The sequence below is a fragment of the Amphiura filiformis genome, chromosome 20, assembly GCF_039555335.1.
Source record: "Amphiura filiformis chromosome 20, Afil_fr2py, whole genome shotgun sequence".
Classification (NCBI taxonomy): Eukaryota; Metazoa; Echinodermata; class Ophiuroidea; order Amphilepidida; family Amphiuridae; genus Amphiura; species Amphiura filiformis.
In genome coordinates, this window is record NC_092647.1 from 7,384,302 (window position 1) to 7,411,310 (window position 27,009).

The window sequence follows — 27,009 nt, forward strand, 5'->3', positions numbered from 1 at the left end:
GTGAATGATTGATTCAGGAAATTTATCACAAAAATCACAAAGTGGGGAATCTTTCCGCTTAATTTTGAATAAAAAATCATTAAAAGCAATTGCCTTATGGAAAACTTTGAAATAAAAGGAACGGAGCCTTGTATCGATAGAACATTTAAAGTTACGTAAATGAATTTCTTCCCAGTCCGTTTCTTCATGGCCATTATCATCAGAATCTTTTTCAACAACAGTTTCCCAAAAATCAATACGACTCTGTGGCATTATAGTGCCTGTCAAAATAGAATAAGAAAACCTTGGAACCTTTTGAGCCTGAAGAAGACCAGAAATAATATCATCAAAGATGTTAACATTATCAGCATTTGAACCCCGAAGCCACGAACTGGGAATACATTTCATGAGAAAATTATATTTCCTTCTGTCTTGATTTGAAATACCGAAGTCCAAAACCAATTCTTCAAACAATTTACTACCTGGTAAGTGAGGATCTAAAAGTCGTTAATATACACAATACCCATGTCACACCACTCATCATAACAAAAATACTTCTTGGTCTTGGACCTAATATTTCTATTGTACCAAAGACATTGATTAAAACCCATGTCAGAAAAATTCTTATTATAAGTTTGTTGACAGGCCCTGTCACGATAAACATACCAAGTCCTGAGAGAGTCAGCTAATTGAGTACAATCAAGTTTATTAAGGAGACTCTCAGGAGCATATGATTTCCATAATAAATCACCATACTGCTGATCCATTTTTGTGAGCTCAATTTTTTTCCAAAAATTATTAAAATCATTATCAAGAAGTAATTTAACCCAAGCCATTTTTTGAAACATCACTTTTATATAACTACTAGTCTTAAATTACAACTTTGCTAAGTCCCAGTAATTGTATAGGTTGACTTCATATAAAATGACAAGCCCAAATTTGACCATTTTCTTATGATTGCATGTAGTGCAAATTTTCCGAATTCGGAAGGCTTGAAAGTCAAATTTGTCACAATATTAAAAATAAATGATTAGATGAGTAGTTATTGGCCCTATTTACTTTTATTTCCATTTCATTTTCAATATATACAGATTTTCTATGGTAGCCATTTACAGTTGGAGTAGGGTGATCTAAATTTGGACCCAAAAGTTGCCCTTTGAATAAATTTCATCTCTTTTTTTGGGAGCCTGTACCTTCCTAATAAAAAGAGAGAGAGGTCTGAAACTTTGTATACACACTAATTGCATGTCCAATTTGTCAACAAGTAAAAAAAATGTCTGTAATTGCTCGTTGTGTCACAGGGTCATTAAATATGCAAAAAAAATGTAATGTTTTGTATACTGGCAAGTTTGGCCCCCTAAATTCACATTTTTTGTCAGATTAATTGTTTTTGTTGTCACTGATGCGATATATAGGACAAATACAATGCATATCCAAGACATTGAGGTGACCATTTATTTACATTTCCAACAGGGCCCTCGCGAAGATGAAAATTAATGCAAATTCACCATTTTCAGGGGGCCCAAAGTCGATGTGGTCAACCTTCAAAATTTATAAAACATCACTTTTATATGACTACCAGTCTTAAATTGCAACTTTGCTCAATCCCAGTAATTTTATAGATTGACTTCATATAAAACGACAAGCCCAAAGTTGACCATTTTCTTATGATTGCATGTACTGCAAATGTGCCGAATTCGGACGGTTTAAAAGTCAAAATGGCCACAATATTGAAAATAAATGACTAGATGCATAGTTATTGGCCCTATTTCCATTTTATTTTCAATATTGGGGCCAATTTGACTTTCAAGCCTTCCGAATTCGGCACATTTGCACTACATGCAATCATAAGAAAATGGTCAACTTTGGGCTTATCATTTTATATGAAGTCAACCTATACAATTACTGGGACTTAGCAAAGTTGTAATTTAAGACTAGTAGTTATATAAAAGTGATGTTTTATAAATTTTGAAGGTGGACTACATCGACTTTGGGCCCCTGAAAATGTTGAATTTGCAATAAATTTCATCTTCGTGAGGGCGCTGTTCGAAATGTAAATGAGTTGTGACCTCAATTTTTTGGATATGCATTGTATAAATCCTATATATAGCATCAGTGACAACAAAAGATTATTAATCTGACAAAAATGTGAATTTAGGGGGGCTAAACTTGCCAGTTTACAAAACATTACATTTTTTCTTGCATATTTAATGACCCCGTGACACAACACGCAATTACAGAATTTTTTATTTTTTATTTTTTGACAAATTGGGCATGCAGTTAGTGTGTACACAAAGTTTCAGACCTCTCTCTCATTTTATAAAGAAGGCACAGCCTCCCAAAGATGAAATTTGTTTAAAAGGCAACTTTTGGGTCCAAATTTAGACCCCCTACTCCAACTTTAAATGGCTGCCACAGAAAATCCGTAAGAGATACAGACCTCAAATTTGCAGGTTTTAATATTTTTACAGGTACAACATATGACTAAAATATAAAGCAAATCTGAGGGGGTCAGGTGGGGCGACTCCTTGATTTCATATGGAGTGACCCCATTGCCTGCCCAGAATGCAATTCACGTATACCAAGGTATTGGATTGCAAATTTGGCTATTTATTCACATTTACGCTGAAAATGCTCTCGTTTTTTCACAAAGCAGCATAAAGGAGGCGATATTTATTATTATTATGTAATTTTAAAGACAATCCATATCCAAAACCAATAGGGTTACCCCCCCTTTAAGGATAGAGAATCGGGACTCGACCGCCATCTTGATACAGGCATGGAGCAAAAATTGGGGGTATTCGGTTTCCATCGGAATGCACTCGAGGCATTCGTTCTCATGTAAGCGCGACATACATGGATGAAGGACGCACTTGCTGCGACCTGCACGCGAGTACCAAGACGCTTCAGATGAAACGCAGAATTGTTTTCGTTCGTCTCCGCGCACCGTCGGCAAGGACCCGAATATCCCCAATTTTCTCCCCATAGCTGCCGGCGCGATTGTATGTGGCGGTATAGGGAGTCCCGGTTCTCTGTCTTTAATTCTGTGGTTAGCTCACGCAAACTTGACTTAGCGTCGACCCCTACAGGCAACATGCTTTCTTTCCGCGGTATGGCGGATACATGTGTCATTACCTAGCTGGGGGGTTTACACCCCCCAGCTAGGTATTGTAATCGTTCGGGTTCTTCCGCTGGCAACAAACCACTGTAATCTTCCCGTTTTCTTCCGCTGGCAACTAAGTGAAATTGCACATGTTTTTGTACTTTATGCACCAAACCCTCTATCTTTTTAACCAAATATCCCACAGAGTTGTGCGATATGTCAAACTTTTCCTCTGGTCATAAGGAACAAAAAAGTCAGTGGTCACATCCCTGTAGGATCATTGGTTAATGAGATATAGTCACTTTTTTGTACTTTATGCACCAAACCCTCTATCTTTTTAACCAAATATCCCACAGAGTCGTGCGATATGTCAAACTTTTCCTCTGGTCATAAAGAACGAAAAAGTCAGTGGTCACATCGCTGTTGGATCATTGGTTAATGAGATATAGTCACTTTTTTGTACTTTGTGTACTTAACCCTCTATCTTTTTAACCAAATATCCCACAGAGTTGTGCGATATGTCAAACTTTTCCTCTGGTCATAAGGAACAAAAGTCAGTGGTCACATCTCTGTAGGATCATTGGTTAATGAGATATAGTCACTTTTTGTACTTTGTGTACTTACCCTCTATCTTTTTAACCAAATATCCCACAGAGTCGTGCGATATGTCAAACTTTTCCTCTGGTCATAAAGAACGAAAAAGTCAGTGGTCACATCTCTGTAGGATCATTGGTTAATGAGATATAGTGACTTTTTGTACTTTGTGTACTTAACCCACGATCTTTTTAACCAAATATCCCACAGAGTTGTGCGATATGTCAAACTTTTCCTCTGGTCATAAGGAACAAAAAAGTCAGTGGTCACATCTCTGTAGGATCATTGGTTAATGAGATATAGTCACTTTTTTGTACTTTATGCACCAAACCCTCTATCTTTTTATCCAAATATCCCACAGAGTCGTGCGATATGTCAAACTTTTCCTCTGGTCATAAAGAACGAAAAAGTCAGTGGTCACATCTCTGTAGGATCATTGGTTAATGAGATATAGTCACTTTTTTGTACTTTGTGTACTTAACCCTCTATCTTTTTAACCAAATATCCCACAGAGTTGTGCGATATGTCAAACTTTTCCTCTGGTCATAAGGAACAAAAAAGTCAGCGGTCACATCTCTGTAGGATCATTGGTTAATGAGATATAGTCACTTTTTTGTACTTTATGCACCAAACCCTCTATCTTTTTAACCAAATATCCCACAGAGTCGTGCGATATGTCAAACTTTTCCTCTGGTCATAAAGAACAAAAAAGTTAGTGGTCACATCTCTGTAGGATCATTGGTAAATTAGATATAGTCACTTTTTGGTACTTTGTGTACTTAACAATCTATTTTTTTAACCAAATATCCCACAGAGTCGTGCGATATGTCAAACTTTTCCTCTGGTCATAAAGAACAAAACAGTCAGTGCTCACATCTCTGTAGGATCATTGATTAATGAGATATAGCACTTTGTGCATTTAACCCTCTATCTTGTTAACCAAATATACCACAGAGTCGTGCGATATCTGATATGTCAAACTTTACCTCTAGTACGTGAAGACGGCCTGATTGGCGCGAGGTTCATATCGGTGCGTATGCACCAAATATGTATCTTGTAAACCTTAATAAGTTTTGCCTTGCCTTGCTTCGTAATCCTGTTTGGGCTGGACAAAATTTTTTTCCACTTTTCCCCAGTTTCCCCTAGGTATTTCGTCTTTAAGTTTACTGATATACAGGGATTGAATACGAGTGTCACGGCCCTGGTTAGTGTGCATTCAAATCAGAGATCCCTGTTCAAGGCCATCTTACTTAGCCGTCGGAAATGATTGCAAATTACACATTTGTAATCATTTTGACCACAAAATATGATGTGAAAACACAGGTAAGCAATGAGAACAAGTCCTCAAACATTTGAAATTTGTAGCTTACTACAACCTGATGATGTACTCATCCCAGGCAAACCTTAGTTAACACATTTGGTAGGCAGCCAAATTCGCCGACAAAATGCAAATCAAGGGGTGACACTAAATTCACGGTTGTTCTATTAGCAACGCAAAATCTATGAAAAATTCAGCTGGTTTACTAGCTAGAAAGTGAGGCCAGTTATCGATCCGTTATAGCTCGTTATGAATAATTCATGTTCGACCCCTTGGATCATGTTAATTGAGTTTCGCAAATAACAACGTTGTTAGTTTTGCGAACTTTGCCTGTTTAATGAGAGTATAGCGCGGCCCCAATACATCTGGGCACAAACCAGGCGAAAACGATCCAGTTTAATGAAATGGCGGACGGGTATTCCCATCAGGCACCAGTGATATGTTTTTTCAAAGAAAGTCTACTAATTTGATATGAAATGACATTTTGCAATTTGCAAAGTCAAAATTAGGACTTGCTGGCAATAATATGAAGGAAATATGTGACAGAGGCAATGTGGGAAATACAAGTAGTATTTAAGTTATAATAACCTTTGATACCCGACCTGACCTTCCATCATGGCGCCTTATTCGTCTTATGTATTTCTATTATGCTCTCAAGTAAAATAAAATACCAATCTGCACTGAGTAGACAATGTTACTTGGCTCCCAGCATGAATTATTGATTTTATAAGGAGGTAAAGAAATGCACAGTGTATGTGCATGATGTGCAAGCATACTCCAAATATTTACGGTAAATCTGAATAGTGGTCACATGTTGAAATATCATGTGTTCGGGAAATCACGTGGCAACATTTTAAGATTTCAGGCTTGTTTACTAGTTAATTGCCATTTGTACTCTTTATTATTTATCTTTGTTAATTAACATATATTTTAAATGCTGATAAATCGTGGTTGGCTGCCCATGATATCTGTTAAATTCAATGTTTTATGAATATAATTCTACCACGCAGAGGGGGTCACGCAGCAGAATTTCACATCACCTGACTTAGCTAGATTTCGAAGCTCTGCTTTTCAAATTCATGTAAATTTCAAAGTTTATAAATTTAATATATTTAATATGATACTAATTTTTTGTCATAACCAACTGGTACACGAAATATACTAGCTTATTACCTATACAGAAAGGTGATTATCAGCCTTCACTCAGCAAATTGACATGCCTGGCATATGCAGCCATTCTCCGTCTGGGTAACATGACTGTCGCCCTCAATACGTCTGGGCACAAATTTAAATAACAATACGCTATTTACATATCAATGTGGCCTCATGCTAATTAAAGCTGCCCCATCCAGGAGTTCATCTATGTGCATATTTACATAGAAATTTACAACAACTGGCCGAAGAAGGAAACCTACATAAATATGTTTTCTATACTTCACTTGACCCAAATATATGATTTTTATGGTGATAAGACAATGGCACAAGGAATTTTAGAGGGATTTTGATAGCAGTTCCATTTAAAAAAAAGCTGCTATCATAATGAGACTAAGATCTAGAAACACCCCGAAATGCCGTTTTGGGGAATTTTGCTAGCTGAATCTTTTTTGATGAAAGTCAATCTTTGACAAGATGTAACTTTGCTACGGAAAGTGCTATGAAAAAAGGTTTTCAGTTTTGGCTTTGTTTACTCAAGAGCAGGGTTAGCGGTGACCTGCTGAGTCCAGGGGTCCAAATTGGCAAATAAAGGGGTCCAGGCATCTAATTCTACACAGACGTACAAAATTAAGGGTTCCAAATCACGGGGACCTGCCAAATCAAGGAGTCCTGGACCCCAAGACCCCTTAAAACGCTACCCCTGCTCAAGAGCTTTAATTTGATATATAAAATGATGCAGTTTGATGGCAAATTTGAATTCACCTAGCATACCTAATATACCATGTACATGTCAGATGTACGGTATATTGTATTGGCAAATATCCATAAAAGCGTTCATTATAAAATTATTTTGATAAATTGTCACATTTTATGCCATGTATTAATATCCTTAAAAGTAACCGGTGGATTTGCGAACAATTTGTCGACATAAATGACCTTCGCGGAAAAACGGTAGCCCAAAATGGGTTATATTTGGTAATATGCAGACGAATGGTCAAATTAATAAAAAAATACCTGTGATAAATTTATCTGTTCAAATTGTCGCACTCCGAGTGACATATGGTATATTTGCAACCCTACTGTGGATTTGCAATTGACCTGGGGAACATATTGGAACATTTTGCACGGGTCAGCTCAAAAGACATCACTAAGTTCTGGGGCCAAATCTTAGAATTGCGTTATCTGGACATCTGTAAGAGGTACAGGGCTCAAACTCGGTGACAACTCATGACCAGGGGTGAATTATGGAACATCTTGCAGGGTCTGGTCAAAGGTCATCTGGGTCAAATCTTAGAATTGCATTTTCTGGACATCTGTGAGGAGTACAGGACTCAAAACTCGGTGACAACAAACCTCATGACAGGGGAACATTTTTGGAACATTTTGCAGGGGTCAGATACCTCCACAACACCAACATGCCCCAGCTAGGTTTGTGGTCTATGACCACCATTTGCCTCTAGTTTACTTTATGATACGATTAATAAGTTTGGACATTATTTTAGTATATTTTGAGGCCAGTTTGCGTTTGCGCTAAGCTAAGGAAAATCAAAGATTTTAAATTCGAAAATACAAGTCGGACAAAGTGTCCATTTGTAGCAATTAAATCCATCACAGCTGCGTGACTGCAGACTGTGCCGATGCATATGGACTTAATCATGGTTCATGCTTCTTCAGTGCATGAATGTAGCTTTAGTTTTTTTTTTATCTTTTTATTCTTTGCCAAAGATTATGAACAGTAATTGAATAAGTAAAAACTGTCCTGAAGATGTTCTTGTCATTTAAATTTAGGTAAAATTAAAGTAAACCGGCTCACTATCTTGGCAGCTTTATTTTAATGCTCTATGTAGTGATTTAAATGTCTGAATAAACAATTAATTGACCTTTTCGGTAAATCCCATAAGCCTTTGCGAGTACACATGAGATCTCGTCATTTTACGTAACGGCGATCTACGCCGATACGCACATCGTTTATGGAACATCGTCACTGCGCATTTCAAGTCGGTACGTCAAATGACGAGTTTTTTTTTTTTTTTATCTTTAACCTCAAAGAGGTGCGGCAAATTGCCTTTATTTCTTTGTTATTATCTCTTTTCCATATATCCTTATTATATCATAATTAATACATAATATCATGCTTCACTTGACATTACTCATATTATTATCATACAATATTTTTGATTTGGAATTTCATATTCAATACATCATGTTATCATTTTACAGGCCTATACATATTGGGCCTATATGTATTATTATCATACAATATTTTTTGATTGGGATTTCATGTTCAATACATTATGTTATCATTTTACAGGCCTATACATATAGGGCCTATATGTATATTATTATCATACAATATTTTTGATTGGGATTTCATGTTCAATACATCATGTTATCATCTTACAGGCCTACATTGGGCCTACATGTATTATTATCATACAATATTTTTTGATTGGGATTTCATGTTTAATACCTCATGTTATCATCTTACAGGCCTATTCATAATGGGCCTACATGTATTATTATCATACAATATTTTTTTGATTGGGATTACATGTTCAATACACCCATGTTATCATTTTACAGGTCTATACATATTAGAACCTCATAGTTTAAGACAAGATTACATAACATTCCAGTACACTTTACCGTACTGCCAACCATTTGAATCAATGTCGATTCTTAACTTTCTTTTCGTGTTTGAAATTATTTGGTCAATGTTTTTAATTTCTTGAATAAATAAACTCGAAATTGGAATGATTTTTTTCGTATCATTATATATGATTTTTGATTTATAAATTGAATAAGCGCCTAAAATAATCAAAGTATTTGATAAATTGTATTCAGATTTGTCAATATGCCATCCACAAATAACTTTTTCTAAACATATATTAAACACTCTAATATTTTGAATATGGCATATAAAGGCGGAAAATTGCTTCCAAAACGATTTATTTTTTGAACATGTTATAAAGAAATGTTCATAGTTGTCAGTACAATTACAAAAGTCACAAATATCAATGTCACTAAGTTTCCATTTGTGGAGATTTCTTCTACATGGAATGAGATTATAAAGAACATTGAATTGAAAATGCCCTAATTTATTAATCAGTCTATTTCGGATTTTAAATAAAAAGATTTTATTCCACGGCTTGTCTACAACATTTAATTGTTTATCCCAGTATTGGATGCAAACCGGTTTCTCGAAACATGTACTTAAAATATTATATATTTCTTTTGTTTTTAGTAAGGAAATGTGTTTAACTTTCTTGTTTTTTAACTCAACTAATGAACTGGGAATTCTCTCACAAGAATCTAACCTTTTTTCCTTAATTTGTAACTTCCAAGTTTTTGGGATTGCCTCAATTATTTTGTGAAGGTTAAATATATTCATAGGGCTTACAACCATTCGTGATAACTCTTTTAAATTTAGAAATCTGTCTTCTACTATAATATCTTTCAAATAAATAATACCGGCATTGATCCACTCTTTGAATAATAATATTTTACCTTTACATTTCACATGGCTATTTCCCCACAAAATTGTGTTTGTATTAACATTAGAATCTTTCATCTTGTTTCCCTGCATATAATACCAAGCTTCCAATACATCTTTGTAGAAAAGTGGAAAATCCTTGTACACCATGTTTTTTACATCAGCACTCTTACAATTAAATTCAAGTACTAACGATAGCCCACCAAGTGGTTCAAACCAGTACTTTGATATTCTTTTCCAAATCGCATTGTCATTTCCATCTAACATTCTAGATACCCATTTTATTTTAAGTGCCTGTACTTGATGTTCAAGATTGATCATTTTCATCCCACCTTGCTCCATGCAACCAGTAATAGTTTTTCTCTTTACTTTTTCTGTACCTGAACCCCAAAGGAAGGTAAATATGTGTTTATTAACTGTTTTTAAAACGTAATCAGGGACATGTATACAACTAGCATTGTACAATATTTGTGAAATACCTACTGATTTAATAATATTGACTTTACCGTAATATGTCAACTTTCTGGCTTTCCAACAATTCAGTAATTTTTCTAATTTTTTCAATTTTGGTTCCCAATTGAGTTCCTCGACTTTTTTTTTATTTTTACCAAAATATATTCCAAGGCATTTTACTGGATCTTCCGTCCATTTGATCTCTTTATTTAAACCAGGTGGTTTGTTTTTGCCCAGCCATATAGCTTCTGTTTTTTCTTATTCATTATAACACCAGATACAGAACTAAATCTTTCTATTTCTTTCATGACATTGTTTGCAGAAACCATGTCATTAACAAAACCGTAGTGTCGTCAGCTAATTGGACAATTTTAATTTGCAATTCTAGATCATTATTAAATGTGACACCTTTTATATTATCGTTATTTCTAATGCATGTTGACATATATTCAGCAGCCATAATAAATAACAAAGCTGAAAGAGGACATCCTTGACGAATACCTCTGTGTAGTTTAAACGACTTTGATAGCCACCCATTCATAGAAATGCAACTATTTATATTGGCATATATGGTTTTAACCCAATTTAAAAATTGTACCCCAAAACCAAACCTTTCAAGACACGTTAACAAGAAGTTAATTTCTAACGAATCGAAAGCTTTTGAAAATCAATAAAGAGAACAGCACATTCATTATCCATTTCGTTGCAATATTCAATAACATCTTCAATCATTCTTATGTTTTGACCAATAAATCTACCCTTAACATAACCACATTGATCAACACTAATTATTTTGTTCAGGACATTTTGAACACGTGATGCCAATACTTTAGTACATATCTTATAGTCATAATTTAACAGAGATATTGGACGAAAATTATCTAAATTATTTTTTTCACCCTTTTTGTAAAGTAAATTGATTATCCCTCTTCTTTGAGAAAAAGACATTTCACCATTTTCAAAACCTTCATTTAATGAATCAGTTACCATTACTTTAATATCCTCCCAGAAACATTTGTAGAATTTCTGAAGTTAAACCGTCACTTCCAGGAGACCGGTTTATTTTTAACTGTTGGACAGCTTTTGTACACTCATTTACAGTTATCATACCTTCACATATATCTGATTCTTCATTTGTCAATGTTTCTACACGAATATTATTGACATACGAGTCAATATCTTCATCTTTAATTTCCTTTGACTTATACAAATTACTGTAATATTCTACTGTCTCATTGAGTATATCATCTATATTCGTAATACTTTTACCATTTTTCGACTTAAGCTCCGTAATTGAATTTTTGACTACTCTATGTTTTTCAAGGCCCATAAAGTATTTTGAATTGGTTTCACCCTCTTCATACCATTTTACTCTAGCTCTAATAATTGCCCCTTTGGTAATTTCTTTGTATCTTTTTTCTAGTTTTGCTTTGGCTTCAATATATTCATTTTTGTATAAATTAGCATCTTTGTCCATTTTATTTTCGAATAGTTGAACATCTTTTTCTAATTTTTCCAGAAGATTGTTTTTACATTTGGACTTTTTCTTACAATAATCAATAGTGAAATCTCTTATTTTTCTTTTACACAACTCCCATGTTAGTTGTTTGGACAATTGCTGTCGTTCACCGTCCTTCTGGCATTTACTTATTACCTGTCTTAGATCTTGTTTGTAATTTTGGTCTTCAGTGAGTGATGAATTGAATTTCCAGTAACCAGGACCTGATTTTATTGTTTTAATTTTCAATTTCAATGAGATCCCATATCAAAAAATGAGACCTTTTCGGATAACTTCCCGATAGTCACCGGGTAGACACCGGCAAATTTCACATGCAAATTAGATAGGTAGCGGGTGACTACCCGATAAATTTTGGGAAACAATAGTGGATACCTTTCAGGTAATAGGTACCGGATGACTACCTGATGACTGTTTTGGGAAACTAGCGGGTAACCACCCGATGACTTTTTTGGGGAACTAGCGGATAACTACCCGATAACTTTTCGGGGACCTAGCGGATAACTTTTGGTGACGATATACCTGGTGACCTCTTTTGAGACTTCCCGTTGACCTTTTGGGGAATGCAGAAATACTAATTCATGCATGCACAAATTTATTAGGCAATTTAGCTTATTATTTGAATTGTAGATTTTGGAGAAATATAACTCTGCAGTCATGGCAGTTGAGCTTGTGCTATCTTGCTTTAAGAAACTTGAAAGTGTACAATGTAATTTTAAATATTCCTGATTTAATTTAATTGGTTCACTGCCGTTCACACCTTTATAAGGTACAAAACCAAATTGTTATGATATTAGCATATATTACAGTACCTACATGTGATCACATCACTGACACAGCATAATCATTTTCATATCAAATATTATAATTTATTTACAACAAATAGCTTAACATAAAGCTGATCAGTTAATTGACACATTAGCTGATGATTAGTAATTTAATTGACATTAATTTACTGTCAAAATCATGTATGATTTACTAGAAAAGATATAAACTAAAACATTCAAATGTGTCATATATTAGGTACATCAGTGTATAAAGACTGCATCAATACAAATCATTTCATACAAATTTTCCTACCTGCATTATCATATGAAATCAAGCATTCAATGCTTTATAATTCCTACAGCATGTTCCAGATTAATTAGTAAACATCTTGTAATGTCCTACATGTAAATCCATACATTTTGGACCACAAATAACTTGAATATTATGCACAAATATATTCCAACTGCCAACAGCTAGCTACTCCATTATTTGAATTCATTCAGTGACCTTTGACCATGCATAAGGACTACCATATACCCACCCACACATTCTTAAGATGCTTAATGCTATTTTCAAGGTCAAATTAAAAGCGGATAACCACCGGGTAACTCCTGCAAAGAATATAAGTTTCTGGGAACCTTCTGGGTAACTCGTTTGAAATATTTGAGTTTTTGGGAGACTTCCGGATGTCTACCCGAAAACTTTTGGATAACTTCATTAGGTATCCGCAAGGTATCCGCTAGCGGGCACTTTCGGATAACTCTGGAAAAGGTACCCGAAAGGTTTCTGATGACCACCGAATGGTCATCGGGTGGTCATCGGGAAACTTTTCTTTTTGCTATGGGATTGCGTTATGATCTGATTTTATGGAGGGTCTAATATCAGTTTTCTCAACATATTCTTGTAATCTTGTAGAAATTAACCAATAATCTAATCTTGAAGCTATACCTAGTGATAACTGACGCCAGGTAAATTGCCTTTTTTTTTTTTTTTTTTTCTCCATATATCTAAAAGCTTCAAACGCTTAATCATTTTTTGCAAGTATTTACATTGTTCATAGTTTCCTTTGACACCTTTAGTATCTTTAATTTTATTTTGAACGCAATTAAAATCGCCTCCAACAATCAAAGCATATTTTGCATGTCTTCTAATCCAGTGAAATGTCTTTTTTGAAAAACATATCTTTATACATCTTTTTTGTTGGCGCATACAAATTAACCAGTGTAAATTTCTTATTTTCTATAGACATATTAACTAAAATTCTTCTACCATCATCTGTTACACATATTTTTTCTATTGCAATATCAAGCTTACTTTTATATAGTATTGTAACACCTTTGCTTCTATTGGTTCCAAAAGAACTAATTATTTCCATGTTCCATTCTTTGGATATAATATTTTCCAAGTTTTTATCAAGATATGTTTCCTGAAGGAAGCAAATATCGGTTTCTTGATTTTTTAACCACTTATATAAAATGTTACGTTTTTCTTTATTTCGTAACCCCCTAACATTTAGGGATACAAAGTGTACGTAATTTCTATTCATAGGTATTAGAGTTTATTCACATTTGATCAACATTACATCTTTTAACACAACTACTTTCTTTTTCCTTTTGATCTTGATCCTCTGTTCCTTCTCTTTGATGGTTACTTTTGCTTTTCTGCTTTCTCTTCTCACCTATCTGGGTAGGCGACGGAGTCACTGCGCTCATACTTGTGTCTTCATATACAGATTCATCTGACTGCGAATCATCTGACGAGTCAGACTCGTCTCTAATGCTAGGGTTCTTAGTAAACTCCAGTTTGCCAGCTCTTAGTTTTAAAAGTCCTTGTTGTTGCTTTGGACGAACTGACACGTTCTCTGCCGTCTTTAACACAGAAGGTGATAACTGTGTTTCTTGTTCTGAATGTAGCTTTAGTGATTTCCTGAGCCCCAAGTGCAAGTTTAATTAGGAAATTGTTATTTGCGTGTAAATTGGGACAAAAATGTGAGTTTAGATTAGATTTATTTTAAGGTTAGCAATTACATCGACAATGATCGAGCACTAGCTAGGACTAAAAATAAAACAAGAACTGTCTTTACAAATGACAACGCCATGGATAAAAGACCATGTTTCATAATTTTATTGACGTACTTGGATTGCTAATAATTTTCTGTGTGTGGCACAACCAGTCGGGTGGGAAATGTCGGTATTTATTGGTAATTACCACCAATGACATACTAGGAAATACTAAAATATTTTCATGTTGAAAGTTGAATTAAAAAATGTGTTCTAAATAGGTCTACATACAAAGGCGATTTGCGGGCACGCTCGCAGCACAACCATAAAAAACATTGACGTCACTAGCGAACTTGAGATCCAGGTGAACAAAACAATATGAATATCAAGAATAAAGGGGGTCATAAAAGGTTTCAACCAGGGCAAAGGGCACAGTGTCATCGCCCCGATATCTTCATGGCAGAAATCGCCATGGTAGGTTGAATCCACAGCCACGCATGGCCATTTTGGTCTGACCTGTTTCATAGTTTTGAGGCACATAATGAGCCGAGGGACATCCGACTAAGGCTACTGACAATAGCCTGGTAATTGGCCTCTCTGTGTGTGAGTGAGCACGTATACGCCATGAGCCCATCTGGTTTTAGACAGCCTACGCTGCGCTATAGTTTTTGAGCTCAATACGCATGGTTCTTTCTCAATAAGCAAGTTAACGACTATCAGTATCATATCCTTTCAACACGTATGTTCAAGTACAAGGAAAAAAATATGGCTTCTTTAGAATAAAAAATTACGGGAGATATTCATCATTTTCTATCCCGGTATCCAAAGATTTATTGTCTGAATATCAAATCGTGCATAGCACATTCACGTGTATCGATCCCGTGTATTCATTTTAGTGCTACAATGTAATTATTAATCAGGCGATGTCAGTGTGCAGGGGTCATGGAAACTCCCATTAGTCATCGACACATTTGAATCCCCAACAAAATTACAGCCCTGGCCCCTGGCTTTAATAAAATAATCATCTGAAAATTATACTGTAGTAGCAACTCATTATAATCAAGCAACAGTCATAATGTTTACATGAAAATTATATTGTAGTAGTGACTCATACAGTCAAGCAACAGTCATAATGTTCGCATGGTTTCCCATGCATGTAATTCCCACACAACATTGAAAAGTTGAATTCCCGTGATGAAGTACGTGTTGATTGCCGTTTTATTCAGTACAGAGTAGCAGTGGAACGAATTCGACACCAAGCAAAATTCACAGTAAGTGTACTATTAACTCGGCTTTATAGGATTATACTTTGGCGTTATTCTTGCAACGTGAATGCTTCTATTTCGATTTCATAGTGGGATAAACTTGTAGGTGAAACTGATACAAACATTTTATTTGTTTCTCAAAATAAACTGTAAAATAGAAGTTTAAAACGATATCGACGGTTCACACCGTCATCGTCCCTATATCTTCGTGTCAAAAATTGCCGTGATAGTACGATGAATCCTCACGTTTTTCAACAGCTACGCATGGTGATTTTGTTCGAGATAGGCCGAGCGACTCAGGCTAAGCATACAATGTGAGATTTTGAGAGTCTGCCACACTGTTTCTATTCTATGTTTTTACGATTTTCGCATGATCAGTATATGGCTGGCCGTAACCGCCACAACGTGGAGCTGCTACGCGTAGCTTACTTTTCGCTTCGCGGAGCTAAAATCATATTGTTGAATGTTGTTGACTTTAAAATAATCATGATGCAGTCATGTCTACAGTAGAATTCACCACGACCTTTGAAGGACTTAAACCCCATTAAAAGCTATTAAACCAAGATAACACTCAATGAAAACAGCTCAACTATGTTACATCAGATCTTCTCTGGTTAAATACACACTGCACTTGTGTCTGTTTTACCTGTGCAGTGAGCAATGAGCTGGTATTATAGTTTCAGTTGGGTGAATGATTATAAAGCGAACGCAAGATAACAATACTGTGTGGGCTTTTGTTTACGAAATGAGACAATAGTCTGCTTATTGTTAACCAGCGTTCTTGAAAATGAGAAGCATAATGGTTTGCAGACTTAACACGGTTTAGAAATAATTTCTTCATATATTTTGGTGTTATCTGTCGTTTACATATCCTTCCTAAAACACAAAAGTACCAATATTTCCAAACACCTAAATTAGCTAAAAATTTAGGACATGTTACAAAACTATATTTTCTAGAATTTCGGAGAATACTTTAAATATTGGCCGGTTATTTTTTACACAGTGACGTCAACTAGGCAATGGCCTATACTTCTAACATACACTATTTGTAGAGGTCACGCGTCAATGGTGAGCGCACTGAGTATTGTGTATAGGAAAACGGACAGTAACTAGTACAGTATGTATGGCCTACTAGTATATAAAGTAAATCCGAACTGGTTTGCTGAAGATCGAATTCCGCAGGCCACGCCGCGCAAGTTGTACAAATTAGCTCCCGGCGATACACTGCAGATCGCAGAATTGTGTGTATGGTTTACCACCACTCTGCCTAGCTATGTAGTTATGTACAATACTGTATGAGTTTCTTATGAGTGCATGTCCATCTTAATAATAAGTCGGTTCGTACTTTTCATAAACTACTTTTTGAATCATAACTTTCGTGACCGAGGATATCTTGCAACTACGTGAAGCTCGTCTGGCAAATTCTTAATGAATAACTTCGCTTCACGTAATGAGTAAGTCGTACTTGATTGGTCAGTTTTACCTCCGAGTAATGAAAAACTCTAACATGATTGGTCAATTTAGTTCCACGGAGCAAAAAGTCAGCTACGCGTAGCAGCTCCACGTTGTGGCTGTTGCGGCCTACCATATCAGTATCCCATATGATATTTCTATTGCAAGAAAATTTTATTTGTTGTCAGGTAAATCACAGGTTTCGTTTGAATGTACTAACTGGAAATTAAATTAACTAATTAGTGAGGACCGGTATTTTGCTGTGGATATGTTTAACTGCAATTTTGATGTAAACAATTTGAAATCCACTGTAAAAATTGTGATAATATTCAACTCTTTGAGAAAATAATTATATAAAGGAATGCATGTAAAACCCAGGTGCAATACAATGTACATTATTGACACACTATCACTCTCTTTATCTACGTCAATAATAGAATAATCGATTTCAATCGAATTGAATACATTGCTCCATTTTGAGTTTGTAGTTGACTACTGAGCGACCTAAGCGATCGATTGCTAGCCAATCAGATAGAACTCCTTTTCTTGCGTTCGGTGAAATACCACTCGCCCGTCGCTCACCAACGGAGTATTACATTTATATTTATCGTATAGGACGTCGACACTGTGCGGTTGAGAGCCAGAAATCCTTAACTCACAATCACCTGCTCCAACAAAATGAGCATAAAGTCGCCAGGGCACTATAGAAGATACAGTATCCCTCTTAACCAATCAATATACACCAGGCACAAAAAGAAACTCGTCAGTTATATTCATCCTTACTGTTCAACAACTTGATAGTTTTAGATTGTTCTGAAATATACATTTTGTTAATTGGACATTGATTTCTCATTTGACACCATGTTCGTGAAAAACGAACATGAATTGACCAAGATATGCGCCTCCAAAGCCTCAAACCCCAAAATCAAAAGTTGCATTTTCAACGATTTTCAATGGGAACGTTGTATTGCACACAAGCACCACTGGCCAATCAATAAAGAACACAGTGTAACAGGCACAATTGAATCGTTAAAATTGCAACTTTTCATTTTGGGGTTTGAGAGTTTGGGGCGCATATCTTGGTCAATTCTTGCTCCATGTTCACGAACAGGGTATCAAATGAGAAAGAAAAGTCCAATTAACAAAATGTATATTTCAGAATAATTCAAAATTATCAAGTTATTGAACAGCAAGAGTGAATATAACTGACGAGTTTCTTTTTGTGCCTGGTGTACATTGTCATTGGCAGACTGTGTGAGGGAGCGGAACCAGTTCAGATATGATAAAGAGAGATTTTTGATGGTATTATCCCAGAAAAAAATATAAGCTTTAGTAGTGGCCAGGAGAGGTCGCCCTGCACTAAAACGTTCACGCGGTACCGATGCATTGAACCATAGATGTCAAATAAAGGCTGATCACTCGCTCTTGTAAGATAAGTATCTTTGAAAAGAGCGGTATTGTATTCAATCTAATTTTGCTGACATACACAGGTGATTAGTGCAATCTGCTTGTTGTGCAGGGCGGTCAATTCAAAAATCGTATTCATCTATTGCTATGGTAGTTAATCCGATTATGTCATCACTTCGACGGCGTATCAGGAGGGTGAAAGTGCATAGGAACAATGCCGGAAACTACGTCACGCTATTGTTCGACCTAGGCTACATTCGACATTGCAAAAGGGGCCACTATTGTAATTGTATAGGTGCTATAAACAAAATCGATTCATGTCCTTAATCCCATGTACCAGAATCGATGGAAGGCCATTATATGACCTCTAATAACCTAATGACTTTGACGGAAGCAATTTTTACTGCAAAAAGTAGAAGATAGAGGGGAGAAGAGATTGTGTGGTGTGTGTGTGTGGGGGGGTGGTTGGAGGGCAAGGGGATATGGGCCGGGAGAGAGAGAAACAGATGAGAGAGAGTATTGGAAGTGAAAGAGAAGGGAGAGGAGAGCTCGTGATGAAGATTATCATCTCCATGCATCGTTTATGTTTCATACAAACAAACAAATCCCCCCCACCCGCCCCATCCTTCAATATACGCGCATGTATAGTGATTTCTAGGCCTAGAACTCGTGAGTGTAATATGCCACCTACCTTCGACAGAGAGCATCAACTGTCGTCCGCGGGATAGATTTCTGATATCAATCATGATAATAATTATGTTAGCACAATAGGCTATTGTATACTTCTGGTTATATACCCTATACTGTGTCCTCCCAGCATAATAGTGTTATGATTGCAGACCAGATCAGCTCTACTTTTTAATCCCTTGATTTTTGGTTTCTGAACAAAAGAGAAACCAAAACTAAAGATTTGAAATGAGGGACTGTGATATGGAATAGCATGGATAAAGGAATCAGGATATGGCAATAGCTAATTAGCATGTGTCCATATTCTTATGCAAATAGCGTATTAGAATATTAAAATGATGTCGTGACCTTGCTAGAAGGCGCCAATGACGTCTGCAGAGAGAGCTTGACTCGAATTCTATATTGGGTTAAATGATAGAACAATCGAGTATGCACATGACAATTAACTACGTGTAAACCAGCCACCGTGAATCTTAAAATACTGCAGGTTGGCCCCAGTGCTGTTCACTCCCAGACACGCCACTGTAACCTTAGTGTGACCTCAGTCAAACATTTTTGGTTCATTTGTCCTTATAAAATCAATAATTCATGTCAAAAGCCTAATACCATTATATGTGATTAGTGAAGATTAATATTTTTAACAGGACAATGAGGAGGACATGAATGTAAACACACAGACAAATACGGCGACATAATGCAAGGTCACGTGCTGTATATCACACTGTTTTGTGACTTCACTTGTGTATTTCATATCTTATACCTGCCATGCATTTCCTTCGTATTATTGACAGTAAGTCCATATTTCGACATTACGACGCGACATTACTATAGCAAAAAGACCTTCCCTTATCAAATTATAATATAAATTATCATAGTAGTTGACCCCATTTCCGCCCGTCGTGACCGCGATTGAGGGCGTTTTTACTCTCTTCAACAGGTACGATTGGCAAAACGTACGACACCTTTATGTGGTGACCTCAATCTCATGGGCCGAATAAGAGTTGGTGTGAATTATTCATAACCGATCGTTAACTTGCCTCAACTTGTTGAAGGAAGCCAACCAAATTTGCCATAGGTTTGCATGGCTTTAAACAAAAACCGTGAATTTAGTGCCACCCACCTAGGAATCACGAAACTATTAAAAATGAAATGATGACAAAGATTATATTTTTTGTTTTGTTTGCTATTTATTTAGTTGACATTTATATTTAAAATAACAAAATGGCCGCTGAAGCATCCATCGATACCGACAAACGTCGTCCTGAAATAGTTCGGAGGGTTCGGACTGGCCTGACTGAAATCGGGAGGAATGGCACCCAAGAACAACTCATTAAATTTTATAATGATAATGCTGACGATTACAAAGAGGTATGTGTTACCATGGTTTCTGAAAATAACTTCTATACATGATGCAGTCATGTCTACAGTAGAATTCACCACGACCTTTGCAGGACTTAAACCCCATTAAAAGCTATTAAACCAAGATAACACTCATTGAAAACAGCTGAACTGATTAAATCAGATCTTCTCTGGTTTTGCACATGTGTCTGTTTTATATGTGCAGTATTGCAATGAGCTGGTATTATAGCTTCAGTTGGGTAACTGATTATAAAGGAAACGCAAGGAAACAATGGTATGTGGACCTTTGTTCACGAAATGAGACAATGGTCTGCTTTTTGTTAACCAGCATTCTTGAAAATGAGCAACATAATGATTGTTGACTTAACACAGTTTGGAAATAATTTCTTCATATTTTTTGTGTTATCTGTCGTTTACATATCCTTCCTAAAACACAAAAGTGCGACTATTTCCAAACACCTAAATTAGCTAAAAATTTAGGACATGTTACAAAACTATATTTTCTAGAATACTTTAAATGTAGCTTGTACTGTTTTTTTGTGGCATCCTTCTGAACTGAGCGGTCCGTTACCAATATTTTCGGTCAAATCTCCATTCAATTAACACAGGGAGTTGGCTAGCTATGAGCTAGCTATGCCTTGCCCTCACTCATATTTTACGAAAGTGCGACTATTTCTGAACATCTAACCTAGCTGTAATTTTAGGTCATGTTAGAGAAATATATTTGCTAGAAGTTTGGAGAATACTTTAAATATTGGCCGGTTATTTTTCACACAGTGATGTTAACTAGGCAAATGCATATACTTCTAACATACACTATTTGTAAAGGTCGCGCGTCAATGGTGAGAGCACTGTGTATTGTGTATAGGAAAACGGGCAGTAACTGCAGTATGACCATAAATGGACGTTAGATGGTTTACCTGCAGTCTTGCACGATGTTTTCGTAGTATTTCTATGCCTCTAAGTTCAATTGTACAATTGCACAATACCGGGCGATGTCCGGGTATACATATTGTTATTGTAAAGGCCTACCAAAGAGTGGTTGTAAACTCTCTTGGGTTCGGGGGTTTTGGTGAATTTTGGTGAAGTTTATGCACCAAGGCCTTTTCTCCTTAGACCTTCTAAAGTAACTCGGACATCTCAATACTCGCATGTAATTCACATTACGAATAATTTCGAACTCAATGGGTATATTCCCGTTTTTAGAACCATACCGACAGAAAACAGATAATTAAAATCTTTATTTGGTTTCTGCCTTTTGCAGGCAATTGAAATGGTAAATTACGACGAAGGCGCCCGTGCCCTGGTAACAGCATTGGCTGAACTGTTGCCAAACAAAGACGCAAGAATTTTAGATGTAGCTGCCGGCTCAGGATTCGTTGGAAGAGAGGCAAGTTGTTACCCTGGTAACTAAGAAAACTACACAGAAACCGGTGTTTATAATATGGGATTTTATTTCCCGCGTGATTTTCTTGTTATTTCTCTATTTGAAACAATTCCACTTTGTCGACTTTCAACGGCCTTATAATTATTTAATTCATAGGTGAATATAATTAAACCCAAAACCTATGATACGATGAAACTGAAATTAGAAAATAAACAGGTAATATATATATAAGATAATGACTAATAAAATAATATAGCATGGAGGAACGCGCTGCAACATTACTAGAGAAGTGAACTGCCAACAAGCACATAACAGAGACACATGAAGACATCATGCTTAGGTCTTCATTCGCTGCATGCAGTGGATTGGCAATGGCTGAAAAAGCTTAGCAATAAATATAGCGTGTATTTTATCTATTAAACCATTACAGCTTCGAAAACAGGGCTACGATAATATAGACGCACTTGATCCTGCAAAGAACATGCTTGATCTTGCCAAGGCCGAGGGCCTCTACAGAAATTACATAGTCGACTCCATTAATGTGAATAGAACAAACAGTCTCAAGGACAGTAAGTAAAATGTTTATTCAAAACACATAGAGGTATTATGTGAAATCACAGTAGCAATGGCTCAACAATGCAGTGTTAAGGTTTATAGCAACTACAGTATTTTAAACTGTTGCGATTTGGTAGTTCAGAACATCTTGCGAATGGTAGTGAGCTTTGGCAAAAAATGCATTGATCATTTCATCAGGAAAGTTGAGAAAGATTTCATCATGTTCATAGCAAGTATGTAGAAGAATTCAAATGTCACAGATATACTCTAGTAGGTCCTCTGGTTCTTGAGTTATGTTGTAAAGAGGACTGAAACAACAACACTTTTGTAAAACGTACATAACTTATTCACAACAATAAATCAAGCAAGTTTTCAAAGTATATGATTTGCAGAATGAACTTTTGCAAAACATCAAAGTGTTAATTTTCAATAATATATTGAATTAGATAATGAAAATCGATTTTTGTCTACTTTGACCAACAATAGATCGTGAAGCCTTAAGGGGGTACTACACCCCTGCCCAATTTTGTGCCTATTTTTGCATTTTTCTCAAAAATTATAGCGGATTGGTGACAAGTAAGATATGTATATTATAGGGGCAAGGACTACAAGTACTGCACTGGAAATTTTATTTCAGCACAGACAACAGTTGTGGAGTTACAGTCAAAAATGAGGGAAAACCAATATTTGATCAATAAATCAATAACTACTTGCCTTGAGTTGCTGAAATTTCAGTGCAGTAGTTGTAGTCTTTGCCCCTATAATATACATATCTTACCTGTAACCAATGCGCTATAATTTTGAGAAAAATGCAAAAATAGGCACAAAATTGGCCAGGGTGTAGTACCCCTTAAAGTATTTGAAAGCTCCGTCGGCTGTGTTGCCATGACAAGCGTCTACGGGACGACAGGTAACCTTCCGGTCAGCTATTGTTGTCACACAGTAATCCGTTGACCGCTATCCTGTCAATCGACATCTAATTGATCGATTGATCCAATATTGATATTATGGAGTACCCGCGGCGCCCTGTGATGCAGCAGGCACAGGCCGGGTAGAACCTAATTTGTCGGACGCTAGCATTGTAGTAGCGCACTGTGTCTAATAATAATAAATTAATATTAATAATACAAAATATTCTGATCATGTGGATTTTTCTTTCTTGTTTTATTTCTTATCATAATTGCTTTTCTATTTGTTAGGCCCACACTTTATTTTCTTCTTTCTCCCTTTCATTTTCTTTATTCTTCTCATCAGGAGATTTTTTCCCTTTTCTTCAAAATTATGTAGTTCTTTTCGTTCTTATTCTAATCTTTTTCTATTTATTCATTTCTTTGTACGCATTTGCATTTTTTCTTCATATTTCTCTATTCATATTAGCGTATACAATAATGCCTGAAAAAAGGAGGAGGCCTTTTTTTATTTCTTGTTCTGAGAAATAGTCCAATAATAATAATATTATATTATTATTATTATTATTATATATGTTGGATATGATGATACCAAATAAATAAATCTGAATCTGAATATTGAATTGCATTTTTTTTCACTTAGTTAATTTTCTATTAAATTTTTGTATTTCATTTCATTTAATTCAATTCAATTCAATTCAATTCATTTTAATTTAATTTAATTTAATTTAATTTTATTTTATTTTGTGTGTGTTTTATTTCAATTTCGATTTTATTTTTTTACAAGGATTAGGGCGGGCATATATAGAGCTATATACATAATTCTATTAATTCTAATGTTTATTTTCTTTTTAATTATTAATTAATTAAATTTATTTATTTTTATTTTTTATTATCAATTTATTTATCAATTTATTTATTTATTATTTTATTTCCTCTCGTTTCTTTCTTGTTTCTTTTCTTTCTTTTTTTTCCCCTCCAACTATTTTGACATATAGTCGGCCCGGCGGCAGCCGACACGTGCTGCTTGCGGACATGACATACTGGTTTGCGATCGATACCTATCATCAATGCATCGTGACCCCGACTTCCGATCGATGTCATTGAGTGGATAACGGTCACATGCACGGAGAGGGAACAATAGCGTGAGTGTTTGATTGACAAGGTTTCCTGTCATGATGCAGTCATGTCTACAGTAGAATTCATCTCGACCTTTGCAGGACTTAACCCCATTAAAAGCTATTAAACCAAGATAACACTCATTGAAACAGCTCAACTGATTAAATCGGATCTTCTCTGGTTGTGCACAAGTGTCTGTTTTCATGTGCGATATCGCAATAAAGCTGGTATTCATAGCTTCAGTTGGGTAACCGATTATAAAGGAAACGAAAGGAAACAATGGTATGTGTGGTTTTGTTCACGAAATGAGACAATGGCGTGCTTTTTGTAAACCAGCATTCTTGAAAATGAGCAGCATAATGATTGTTGACTTAACGGTTTGGAAATAATTTCTTCATATTTTTGGTGTTATCTGTCGTTTACATATCCTTCCTAAAACACAAAAGTGCGACCCTCTCCAAACATCTAAATTAGCTAAAAATTTAGGACATGTTACAAAACTTTTTTGTACCGTTTTTTGTGGCATCCTTCAGAAGTGAGCGGTCCGATACCAATATTTTCGGTCAAATCTCCATTCAATTAACACGGGAGTTGGCTAGCTATGCCTTGCCCTCACTCATATTTTACAAAAGTGCGACTATTTCTGAACATCTAACGTAGCTGTAATTTTAGGTCATGTTAGAGAAATATATTTGCTAGAAGTTTGGAGAATAGCTAAAATATTTGCTGGTTATTTTTCACACAGTGATGTTAACTAGGCAAGTGCCCATTCTTACAACGTACATCATTTGTAGAGGTCACGCGTCAATGGTGAGAGCACTGTGTATTGTGTATAGGAAAACGGACAGTAACTGCAGTATGTCGTCCCGTAGTGTTTTTCTTTTTTGTAGTCTTTTTTGAAAATGTCCGAAATCTTCAATGATGTTCTTCATCAGTCAACTTTTCAATAAAGCGTAAACACCTTGAATGGGTTGTTGCCCAGTTTAGTACTAGTACTAGTAATATAGTTATCCATAAACGTACATTTGTCGTCTCTTTAACAAAATTCAAGCTTGCGCTAACTAAATCTATGGCAAAATTCATATAAAAAACTGGCACCCAAAGTCTACTTTTAAAATGTAGGTGGAATATCACTTCAACCTATCAATCATTCATATTTATGTGAGTCATGGGCTTTTCGAAAAAAAAAAGGATCAATATTCGGCCTGTTTTAACATAAGGCATATTTACTCCCGGGTATTTACTGTCAGAAAATCAACAAAATTCTTATTCGATCACCCACGTATCTTCTATTGTTTTGTATTGTAGACAATTTATCGTCAACAAGAGTGATTATGCATTTCTCAATATGGTGTAGGTGTATTTATGTATAGCCAGGTTGGTAAATGGTATTTTGCATTTTGAATGTTTATACAGATATATACGACGGTCTCTGTATAGGAGGTACTGTGACACTGATGAATGGACACATAACAGTGGAGTGTTTGCCAGAACTTATAAGAATAACTAAAAAAGGTACTAATGCCTATCAATCCTGTTCTCAATCAAAATGATTAAGACATTAATATTCTATAACGGAAATGACGAAAATAACAACATGACTGTGTGATTTTTGATGTGAAAATGGGGAAGGGGTTTGTTTTCAATCAAAAAACCACGTAATTCATGCTTGATAATTATTTTCCTAACATAAGGCATAATGTTGTATAATTGCCGGTGTTGTTAAAGTTTCTAGGCTTTGTTGACATGCATCGTGCCTTCAGGAAAGAAAGATTCTTATTACAACGATCTAACTTTTTAGACGTTTTTTATGTTTGAGGGTACAACATTAATCATAAGCTGCGCTGTTTTAAGCGCCGTGTTCAGAGACGCAATCATCACGACACTCGTAAACAAACCATGCTCGAGTTTGATTGACAGATGACGTCACACGGAAACTAGTCCTTTTAATTTTGTCTTTCATTATAGTATACGTCCCAGATTGAACAAATATGATTTTTGTTGCCAGTAGTCAGACCTTTAGAAAAAATGGTATTGAACAGTGAATAAAGCCACTTCACTTAAACAATAATAGATCAAAAAGAATAATTACAAGGAACAAAAGTTTGATAAAACAATTGAATAAAACATTAACATCTGTCCTCAAAACTGATCATACATGTACTGATCTGCTTAATGAAATAATTTCTTCGCTTCTTGTTTTAACAGGTGGGATAATAATTTTCAACATTGCAGACCACCATCGCAAAACTCCTGAAGGATTTCAAGATGATTCATTGGCGGGAATGTTTCAGGCTTTCGTAGACAACGGAGAGTGGTCAAAATGGGATACATTCAGAGCTCCTTATCGAGACGACGAAGATTGCACCATATTTAGGATCATTTTATCATAATAATTCCTCAAGCTTTATTATCGTCACAAAAATATACATCAAAATCAATTAAATTACACTTTCAAACTGATGAGATAAAACTTCTTTATACATACAGA

The 27,009-nt window shown here is 35.6% G+C and overlaps 1 protein-coding gene across 1 annotated transcript; it reads left to right on the top strand.

The window, feature by feature from the left end:
* Positions 1-15,529: 15,529 nt before the first annotated feature.
* LOC140141773 (methyltransferase-like protein 27) lies at positions 15,530-26,911 on the top strand. Its single transcript, XM_072163641.1, has 6 exons — positions 15,530-15,650; positions 20,386-20,558; positions 21,814-21,939; positions 22,367-22,505; positions 25,935-26,033; positions 26,727-26,911. The coding sequence occupies exons 2-6, from the start codon at positions 20,412-20,414 to the stop codon at positions 26,909-26,911; spliced, it is 696 nt and encodes a 231-aa protein (XP_072019742.1). The 5' UTR covers positions 15,530-15,650; positions 20,386-20,411.
* Positions 26,912-27,009: the final 98 nt, after the last annotated feature.

Bases quoted from the DNA above. Each gene is read 5' to 3' on its own strand.
- LOC140141773 (XM_072163641.1), top strand. From the start codon at position 20,412: ATGGCCGCTGAAGCATCCATCGATACCGACAAACGTCGTCCTGAAATA. The intron at 21,940-22,366 runs GCAAGTTGTTAC...AAACCATTACAG, and splicing joins CAGGATTCGTTGGAAGAGAG to CTTCGAAAACAGGGCTACGA. The intron at 22,506-25,934 runs GTAAGTAAAATG...ATGTTTATACAG, and splicing joins AACAAACAGTCTCAAGGACA to ATATATACGACGGTCTCTGT.